This window comes from Halichondria panicea, chromosome 9 (assembly GCF_963675165.1).
Source record: "Halichondria panicea chromosome 9, odHalPani1.1, whole genome shotgun sequence".
In the NCBI taxonomy this organism is placed as follows: Eukaryota; Metazoa; Porifera; class Demospongiae; order Suberitida; family Halichondriidae; genus Halichondria; species Halichondria panicea.
The window spans coordinates 2,314,148-2,324,968 of NC_087385.1; the positions used below are offsets into that span (position 1 = coordinate 2,314,148).

At 39.6% G+C, this 10,821-nt stretch overlaps 2 protein-coding genes across 4 annotated transcripts in view; one reads left to right on the forward strand and one right to left on the reverse strand.

Annotated features, from left to right (window-relative positions):
- LOC135341092 (DNA topoisomerase 2-binding protein 1-A-like) overlaps nucleotides 1-10,821 on the forward strand; it is a 36,061-nt gene that overhangs the window by 250 nt on the left and 24,990 nt on the right. For all 3 annotated transcript variants that reach the window (XM_064537567.1, XM_064537566.1, XM_064537565.1), the window contains exons 2-5: nucleotides 238-296; nucleotides 523-650; nucleotides 863-908; nucleotides 1,203-1,292. In XM_064537567.1, coding sequence (XP_064393637.1) covers nucleotides 238-296; nucleotides 523-650; nucleotides 863-908; nucleotides 1,203-1,292 — 323 coding nt within the window. The remainder of the gene's footprint in view (nucleotides 1-237; nucleotides 297-522; nucleotides 651-862; nucleotides 909-1,202; nucleotides 1,293-10,821) is intronic.
- Nucleotides 7,408-9,459, reverse strand: LOC135341097 (uncharacterized). Its single transcript, XM_064537571.1, has 2 exons — nucleotides 8,550-9,459; nucleotides 7,408-7,746 (listed from the first exon to the last, which is right to left on the reverse strand). The coding sequence occupies exons 1-2, from the start codon at nucleotides 9,333-9,335 to the stop codon at nucleotides 7,510-7,512; spliced, it is 1,023 nt and encodes a 340-aa protein (XP_064393641.1). The 5' UTR covers nucleotides 9,336-9,459; the 3' UTR covers nucleotides 7,408-7,509.

The window sequence follows — 10,821 nt, forward strand, 5'->3', positions numbered from 1 at the left end:
TGCCTATTGATAATACTTCCCTGGCCTGGTAGGTATCATACATACTCTGAGAAAGTATATTGGTGCTAAAATATGTCCTAGCTGGTGTATGATAAGAGACACGAGTATCCATGGTGATAGTGTAGCTTAATTAAACCATATCTGAGCTATTATATTCTAGGAATGAGCACACTCCAAATCTAAAGCAAGCATAGTTGTTATTGCAATGTCTTACTCACATCTGTTGTTCACTTGCAGGCTGCCTCAGATTCTGCAGGTCAGGAGAAAGTGATGCTCTCTTTCAGCAGGCGGTTAAGGTTTGTGCGTTAGTGCATCGCTTGTTTTAGATACTTGAATAAGGGTATCTGTTGGATGAGCTAACACCAACATAAATTGTCAGGAACTTCTTTACAGTTCATAATAATACTGATTGCAAAGCGTCATGTAAGAACAGCTTTGTAAATAAGAAACAGCAATTGGTCAATCTATCCTGAGTCATGAATACTGTCAGTCAACGATCTAATAATCTAATCATGTCCCCAGGCTGTGAGTGGTGTGCCTGATGTGGAGGTGGTGTGGGTGGGAGAAGAAGTGGAACCAGACAAGAACCTTATCTACGTCTTGGCATCGTTCGACACACCTCGCTACAACTCTCTGCTCAACAAGTGCAGGTGAGCCATTGCTCATTTCTGTCTCTAGGCAACAGTAGGCAATATTAGAGAGTCTCTTGTTAATCCGTACATGTATAGTTGGTTACATCGTAATTTGACCGTTAGTATGTCGAATCATTTGTTTGACCCACCTTATGATTGGAAACTAGTTGAACCGTTGCCATGGAAGGATACAGTACACCATAAAAAGATTCTCACTATTCCCCCCACAGGATAATCGGGCCTGCTGTCGTACTGGCTCACTTGGAACATGGATGGGTGAGTAGCAGTGGATAGTAACTCTATAGTAACTTCTTGTTTCTATAACTACCAAACTCCTACACAGTCTCCTTCAATGAATGTATACACTATAAAACTTAAAACAGGATGTGTACTGTACGTAGGTTACAGTAGTACTTATAATAATAGAAGCAGTCTTTTCGCCCTGCTTTGGACATTGTTTCTCAAATAGTGTATAGAAGACAGTAAATTGTGCTTTTATTTCTACCCACCCCATATTTAATAAATAACGCGTTCTCTATTACGGTATGTTAACCCCCCTCCCCTCCTCAGCCATTCCCGGCTAGTTCCCAACCAGTGTTCTCTCTGGCCATGCATGGAGTGGTGGCTTGCTTCACTCAGGCAGGGAACAAAGAGAACAGAGTGAGTCATTGTCGTCATGCAGCTACACAGTAACTATGCAACTGCCCTTTTATAGTGGTGGATGTTAGTACCCTGATTGATCATTTCTTCTTTTAATAAGCTCAGTGTGCTTCAATGTAGGATGTAGATGTAGCACTTTGCCTGGCTAAGAGCTGCTATAAGCACACGCATGCACTTATAGTGCGTAATGGTGTTGAGTAGTGCAGAGCCTTAACCCACTGTAATGTACAATCATGTAAGTCCCAAATTTGGCCATTCTCTTGCAGCTAGTGAGCAGAACTCTATGCATGATTATAATTATGTGCTTTAAGTTTTATTGTCTGATATGGTAGTTTAGCTATAAAATTATTCGGAGCCGCACAGGAATATGGTAAAGCTGACTGTGTGTTGTTGTCTGTCTATTCCAACTTAAACTGCTCAACGGTTGTAATGCGACGAATATTTACGGCTTCTATAGGCTTCTAGCCACGTTTCTAGAGTTATGGCTAGTTGCAGTCTCTTCAGAATCTTTTATAGCATCATCTGTTAGCATAAAGTTTCTATTTAACTTATGAGTTAGCCTTGCACTAAAGCGCTAGCTATGTATTAATCACAAAAAGCAGCAGCCATTGTGAACTTTGACCTCTCTGCAAGTCCTTGACAGGAAATGCACAGTGTTTCACACTTTTGCTCCTCCTCCATAACACCCTAATACTTTTCACCAAAACAAAATATGCCTCAAGGGGTTAAATACTCGTTAAACCAGTCTTGTATATGAACCTGGTCGCTTCTATGTACAACTGTTAAGCTGCATTCTTTACGGCATCAGTTTCTCACTGTCTCATTTCAAATATCGTGTGGTACAGTATACATGAAATTATAAATGTACATGTACATGTGGACTTGTTGGGGCAATACTTATGCTAGCCGTCTAGTCGTACAAACAACCAAACACTCAATTTAGACCAGTAAAGTTGTACAAGGCTGGTTTGCTGGGACACCGTACAATGCTGAGTAGACAAGATACTGTAGCATCGCTTGGTATTAAGAAGTGTTGAGTACTATTCGCATCTGGATAAGTTACTTCACACACACACCGAACCCTTTGATGTGAATCGTCTGGTCGTAGATAGGCTGACTCTAGAAAGATTCCGAACCGGTTAGAACTGTACTCACAGCGCGTACTCAGCGTGTAGTGGCCCTGCATGAGTACATCCAGTTAAATAATAACTGTATTGATGTACATGTATTGTTATGTATACTCTAAGATGAATAGGAAGTTGGAACGTGCAAGTGCACAGTTGGTAAATAATATAGTATTATTTTGTGCATTTGTGCATTTCACCCATTGTTCCTCTAGTACTGGTAGCTTATTTGTGCCATACTGCATGGTTGACCGAACTAGTTTAACTTCCTATAGGTGAACTGCACGTACCCTAAGTTAGTAATACAATGCTGAGTTTATAAAGTAACTCATCATGCCTGTAGCTGGTTCACTTACAGGAGAGTCCATCGGTAATTCCTCTGTCGAGCACTGTCTCCAATAATGGTTACTGGCTGGACCCAGGTCACACGTTCTTCTCTCCGAGAAGCAGCCATGATAGAGATCAATTGGGGAGCTGATTAGACTTTTCAGTATGTTTAGATCGTTTTGAAGGGTGGTGCAGTTTGACTCTTGTATCTGCTGTAACTCATCTCGCACGGCTGCTAGCTCTAAGTTTAGTGACACGACTGTTGCAAGTGATATTAGCAGAGCCAGGATACACAATATAGCTATGCTTAACAGTTTGTAGTCTATTGATTTCATGGAGTGTAGTCTGCTGTATGTTTCTGTGGGCCCCCAATTGAGGTGATTGTAGGATGACTCATCAGACCCACTTGGTAGTGGCCATCTGAAGAATCTCCTGTGTTCGTCATAGGCCGGATTCGATACCACGTTTTGAAATGATCCAGGATTTCTATGTGTAGGCGAATCTTCAGTTTCGAGCGGTTCATCTGTTGTAGATAATATATCAATGGGCGTGTCTTCATAAGAGTGACTTGACTGATAAGCACGGTTGTTTATCAAGCTTGACTCTAGTCTTGAGCTTTCAGTACTACTGCTTTTCATCGCTATAAAATCTGATGTTGGCTCCATCTTTAGGGAGCAGTAGACCAATTCTAGCTGCTGTGTTATGTTATGGCCTGTAATCTGACATGTGATAGTATGTGTCGCTCATAGAATGCCAGATTGTATGCATTGTGTCATTTTTAACAACAATGTGTTCTAATTTGCTAGATGATTGGCTGTATATTTATGTGCGTAGTATGCTCCGTGCATGCAGGTCTAGCCTAACATTCAACTGTTGTTACGCGTATAGCAGCGAGGAAATAAATTTGACAAAATAGTTGGCGAGTCTATGTAGGGATCACCGAATAAATATTCTCTAATGTTCAATGAAGTGTGCATGCCTTAATCTATCTTAGGTAATCAGTAACCCATGCACAGCAAGATTGCCAAATAAAACAATTATTCTAATCACCATGCAAGTATAGCTCACCAAATTAAAACTACCTGTTATACGGTATACATGTAGTAAACCTGTACATTCATGTATCAATGACATGCATCTTATACTATTATTTTGGTTACTCAGTTCCGATTTTAGTCTTGCTACATGTACATTGTATATACTATGGTGTTGATGCGTCCCATATTGTGTGTTAGTCAATCCAATTTCATTTTGACTATAATTTTATGTTCATAGTTATGTACGTATAATTATGTGCTGTTGATCATAGTCTTACAAATTTGTGCTTTAGATACTTGTAAGTCGCAACTAAAAAAATATTCTGTTTGTAAGGGCAGTGAGATTTTCTTGCACTATTGCCAGATCTTGTTAAACTTGGTTCCTAAGCTGTGATATATAGTCAGTGTTAGCAGTAATGTTGGTCATCAGGGATGATAGATTCTGCTGCAACTCTTGTAGCTGTACAACCTTTATGCTCATTGCAACGGTTACTGCTATGCACAACACAAGACCCAAGATAGATAAGATAGATAATAGAGCTAGGCCATAGAATAATTTATTCGTAGATCGTACACCACTGTGTTTTTCTCCAATCTCTGTGTACTGTTGACGGTATTTTGCTGCACCTGCCACTGATTGTTGGTAAAGAGGATTTATTCCTCCTCTGTGCTGATGATACATGTATGCTGGATTGGCTGTGAGCTGTGTTGATTGACTAACTGAATGGAAAATTCCCATGGAGTCGACGTACTCGTACAGATCACTTGGCACAGAACTATGCTGTTGCGGTGACCTTCTAATCACGTCTTCATCTAGCTTCAGATAATCTGAGATTTTTGGTTCCATGTTCAGGCTTAGTCGTAGAAATTGATTCGATTTGTGATAGTCTTGATACGTCTGTGAAGCTTTATAGTGTTAGGAAGAATACATGTAGTACTCTGTGTAATATGCAACTGCCACTGAAAACAGTGAACATGTCCATTTAAGAAAATGCTGTATTCTTTATTGTATTCTTATATCCGTTTTAATGTTTGAGTGTAGTAACAGGATGATCATTGTCTTTAGGTATTTTCCACTGTGACATACATAGATGATACAAGGTCATCTATACGGAACTATCCAAAATGACCTTACTGCTCAAATCCCCCAAAATACAATGCTTAGTAAATTATTGGGGCGAGTAAAGCGAGTCCATATACATATACCTTTTCTTCAACGTTGCATTTTTGTCTGTCTGTATTATGTGTGTATGTCGTGTACCAGCACGATAATTTGCTTTTGGGACTCATGATCCTTTACCTAATTTACTCGATCATGCGCAATAAGCTGGCAATTATTATACATCGATCAGCTACAGAGACTCCTGAGGCCACAGGCACGCCTGGCTCAAATGGGGACTCATGAGGTCACACAGGAACACCTGCAGCATCTGACTTGCTAGTTGCTACGAGTAGTAGAAGGTTGTTGTTTTCATCAACAATAAATATTGATAATACTCGGTCAGTCCTTCAGTAATCAACATAATATAGCTACTGGTGTATGTCAGCAATTGGCAACACAGAGCTTAAACAGACACAGACACTCCTGAGAGGCGGCAGGCACATCGAAAATCTCAATGTTTTGGAAATATCTATGGGATTTAGAAGCCCAAGGCACTGATTTAGTATCCCGAGCGGCTTCTAAATCACATGGACACTGTCAAAACAGTGTCTAGATTGCGCAAACCTTGCCTCAGCTTGACTATAATACAACAAGTTTACTTTGCTTGACAACAGGATACTAAATAAGTTGCAGGTATACTAAGTCTCATAGTATACCTCCTCTGAGGCGCTTTTCCCATGTACTTCCATGTAGATCTTATCTAGTGTCTATAAGAGCTAATTTGTTACTGAACAGGTTACGTAGAACTAGACAAGTAAAATTTATGGTTTGTAGCACACAAAAAACCAAATTGCACCTAAGATAACCATTCCTCAAAACATTTTCCAGGGGAAGATTCCCCTCAATTAAACGTTTCCCCCTCCCAGCTAAAAAAATCCTGTATGAAACCCTGTGTAAAACTTACAGTAATGCTAATGGGAAACTGTTCAGTTGAACACTGCCTCCAATAGCGGCCTGTGGTTGGAGAGAGGTAACACTCAGCCGTTTTTTCATAGCAATTCTGATAGAGGTTGACAGGAGAGCTGATTTGATTTGTAAGGGTGGTGACATCGCTCTAAATTGTGGTCTGATCTAGTTGGAATTGGTTCTAGCTAGTCAAAAGCTGCGATACTGTACTGTCCAGTTGTGTTACCCTTGGACCTGCTGTAGGTGTCTCGATGACTCAACACTTTCGGACAACATGTCCACTGAAGATTGTAGGGAAAGGTGCTCTTGCTGCAACTGTTGTTGGGCCGATGACAGTTGAGTCACCATATTTTTGACTACTTCAACCTCTTCCAGAGTTACATTCAATTTATTCTCCAAAATTTCAATATCTTGTAAAGTGTGAGTACTATTAGCTGGAGGAGCTGTGGTATATGCACAATTCTTTCCTTGATCTTCCGAAGGCAACTGTACACGTGTAATGGCTAATTGTTGCCAAAAAAGGTGTACTTTGTTACTGCATGTATAACACTGTCTGTGTTTAATACAGCAGTGTGCTTTGTTGTCAAGAGTAAGAGTGTTCTTATTTACTTTTGTTATTGTATAAACCAGTTTGACAACAATAGCTTATTGTGTTCTTCTGCATGCCTTGTTTTATTGAACAGGTGCATGCACACGTCCGATTTATGATGACAGACACAATCAATTGTTACCTTTTTAGTTACTGTATATTCTACCGAGATTACGCCCACCCTAATTGAAAGGTGGGATGAGTGAATAGTTTTGTCTCGAAATTACGCCCACTCACTAAGAAACTATTATAAAGTATTTTCTATCGGAGGCCTACCAGCGCTTGAAATACATTGAATACAACAATGGTATAATGCATTTGTGTGTAAAGTAGTGGAGATGTCCACGCAAGGCTACGGTTAGCATTATTTTTTTTTTAGAAAACAAATTTGTTAAAATTTGTGTTTCATCCAAGGATATAGGTCACAGTATAAATGCTTGTCTACTTGGCGTTCAGCATGGTCTTGTGTCTTGTGATAATAAACCTTGCTCCACAATAACATTGATAAACCAGACAGCAGATCAGAAAAGTACTATTAAGCTACATGTACATTAAACCTGAAACGAACGGGAGTCCTGCATGGGGTCACAGGCACGCCCAGAGCAGATCACAGGCAATTTTTCACAGTATAGTAGAGGACTATTGCTTGTACTTGTCATCCTGCAAGAGGTCCCAGGCTAGGCTGAAGCATACGTATCTATATACCGTATAGTGGGTAATCTTCGTGGGGCAAAATATTCGTGGTTTTCGTGGTTGGAGGTCTGACCACGAATATTTTACCCACGAATGAAGCGACCTTGCCTACCTTTACTTGCAGTGCAAGCTAAGCAACCACGAAAATATTACCCACGAAATGTCTCAATATTGCTGAACCACGAATATTTTGTCCCCCGAAAATTACCCGCTATACGGTATATGGCTGAGGCTATCACCACGGTACAACCATCTAAAAACAAATCATCACTACAACTATCATGAATCATCACAGTACAATTAATTAAAACTCCAAATTTTGAATTCAAACGCTGCTGCTCCCACATGACACCATGTGTGACCATGTAGTTATACATAACTAGTTGTACAAAGTGGATGCAATAGGACATCTGATAATAGTCAGTTTGCAAAATAGGTCCACATCACTGTCGCCAGGTATGAGCCAATGACCATCTGCATCCTCTCTTGGGTAGGTTGTATCGCACACACAACGAACATTCTGGTTCGAGTCGTTTGGTCGCAGATATGCTGACTCTTGAAAGATTCCAAACCGTCTTGATCGATGCTCACATCGCATACTCAGTGTGTATTGTCCCTGTATAGAAGTGAATAACAACAACTGTCATCAATTTATTTGCCTACGTATAATCCCATTATATAGCCTTACACATATAATACTAGTGGAAACTACACCTGTCACCTGGACATGTCAGTGCATATATGCATGTACGTATCTGTATATTGATTAATGCAGAGAATAGAAAAGTTTGTCTCCCGCATACATGTATATACAAAATTCTATGGAGCTTAATCCCCTAAGTATATATAAGAGCTAATTTATTAGTCGTTTACTGAACATATAATTACTACACTACAGTTATACTAGGAGAATGCAGAGCATGTTTGGGGCGAGCGTGGGAAAATTGTGTATTTGGGTTCTCTTGTTACAAGGTGTAGCCATTATATTATTGCAAACCTTGCCAAATTCTAAAACAGCACAACAGTAGATCTAATGCGGAGCCTAACCAATATCTCACGTATAAGTTGGTAAAGGATCATGAATCTCAAAAGCAAATATCGTGCTGGTCCATATATACATATACAGACAGACAGACAAAATTGCAGCGTTGATGACTAGGTAGGGACTCGCTTTGCTTGCCCCAACTATACCGTATAGCGGGTATATTTCGAGGGTGTAAAATGTTTGCGGTTTTTTCACTGATTCAGCACGTACCGCGAACATTTATAACCCACGAATTTAATATCACATGCATGTGCATGCTGTAAAAAGGCTGCTATTCGCGAAAACCTTTCTAACAATCTGTACTAATGACAATGTTCTTACTGTAAGATAAAGATTAACAACAATGCATGCATGCATGTACATGTAAGACTTACAGTTATGCTAATGGGTAGCTCTCCAGTTGAACACTGCCTCCAATAGCGGCCCATGGTTGGAGAGAGGTAACACTCAACTGTTTGTTCATAGCAATTCTGATAGAGATTGACAGGAGAGCTGATTTGATTTTTTAGGGTGGTGACATCGCTCTGAAGTGTGATCTGATCTAGTCGGAATGTGTCCACTGAAGATTGTAGGGAAAGGTGCTCTTGCTGCAACTGTTGGTAGGCCAATGAGATTTGAGTCACCATATTCTTGAGTACGTCAAGTTCTTCCATAGTTGTATTCAATCTGTCCTCCAAATTTTCAAAATCTTGTGGAGAGCGGGTGCTATTAGCCAGAGCTGTGGTACATGCACAATTCTTTGCTTGTTCTGCTAAAGTTTCTTGCTGACCTATCTCATTATGAAGGCTTGCTTGTGCTGTTATAATCCCCAACACCGCTGCTATGGACAAGACAACAGCCAAAGTAGCCACCACTGCTAAGCAACTTAGTTTGCAGCCTGTTGTCTGCTTCTTGAGCATTAGTTGGCTGTAGATTTGTTTAGATGTCCTAGATAAACTAAACAGATGATTATATTCTGTTGTATCTGTCTTACCTACGTCTTCATAAACTGGGTTTATTGTTACATGCTCAAATGAGTCTCCCATAGTGCTGGAATCTCCATTGTTAGTGGTCTGTTCGTAGTCAGGTTCAACGTGTGTTATGTAGCCACTGTTGTACACCATGCTGTGTTGTCCTTCTGATCTGACTGAGCTGTATATATCCTTCTCACTTATCTCCATCTCTTCTGGCTAGTTCAATGTCTGATACATATAGTACTATAATAGTTATGTGCGCTGCTTTACCTTATGATAGGCAAGCTGTATAATGGCTAATTACTTATTCTGAACAGGTGTTTTAAGTATATACGTTCTTTGTTATGGTACAAACAGTATTACAATAGCTTATTGTAGACTGTTTATTGTTTTTCTGCTTCTCTTTTCACATAGTGCTGGTGCATGTGATGTGTTGCTGTGCATGGTATGATCGTAACCAGGAGTGCATGGATAGAAGTATCTGACTACCAAGCACATTTGATTTTCTCTGTTGACAGTGCAAACACTTGTTTCATCAAAACTAAAAAACATTTGCGATGTGAACGTTGCTAGGATTGCCAGGAAAGAAAAGCGCGAAAAAGCGAAGAAACAAGAAATTCGGCGAGTACATAACTCCAACGTCATTCACATGTACTGTTTAAGCTATTTTTGTTTTGGTACTTTTTCTTGGCCAATCCTTTCACATTGCAATTATAGTGATGTTTATGATTGTGTTTTTGATCTGACAGTGTTTGAGCAAACACACTAGTGTTGGATGTGTGCGGGGTGGAAGTATTCCAAGTTTATATGACCAGCAGATAAAGACCCTTTCAAGAGGCATAGATCTAACTACTTCTTCTACAACAATGAGTACTGTGTACTGTGTTCTTTTATATCATAGAAAGTCAGTGTTAGTAGTAATTATTCAAACCATTGTTTCACTGTCCAAAGGTGAATTCTTATTGTAGTGCAATGACTGTGCATTTTACCCAACCTGTATTTTGATTCTAAAATTCCTTATCAACAGTAGGTCACTCGACTGTACATGTTCATGACATTGTAACGGATTGGAGTTATGCACTCGCCAAATTTCTTGTTTCTTCGCTTTTTCGTGCTTTTCTTTCCTGGCAATCCTAGCAACGTTCACATTGCAAATGTTTTTTAGTTTTGATTCCCTTTCTTTTTCATTACAGTAGTACATTAATAAATTAATATGACGTTGCCGGATTAATTTGTCATCGTCCTGTAATCTTGTTGAAGATAATAATTATGTAAGTGGTCGTTTGACAGAAGTATAATTATTATTATACTCCTCAATAATGAAAGTGAAATACCTAAGAGGAACATGAAGAAGCAAGAGAAGTTCAAGAAGAGAAGACAGGACTGGAATATAAAACATTATTATTTTATTCAATCATTTATCTATATGATAAAAATAATTGCAGCCATGTTTATACTGTAGATGTACTTCCAAGTGCAAAAGCATGGAGGCCTACAGTCAGTGCATACGTCTAGCATGCATACCTAAAGTGAGAGAATGTAGAGCTGAGACGTTGAGCTGAAGAAAGGAGGTTTTGATGTCACAGCCACGCCCATCTCATAAGTTGCCATGTGCGTTGCTGTGGCAGTCATTTAAAGATGGCGGAATTGCGTAGGCAAGAGAAGTGAAGCATGAGAAGTCACCTGCTACCTC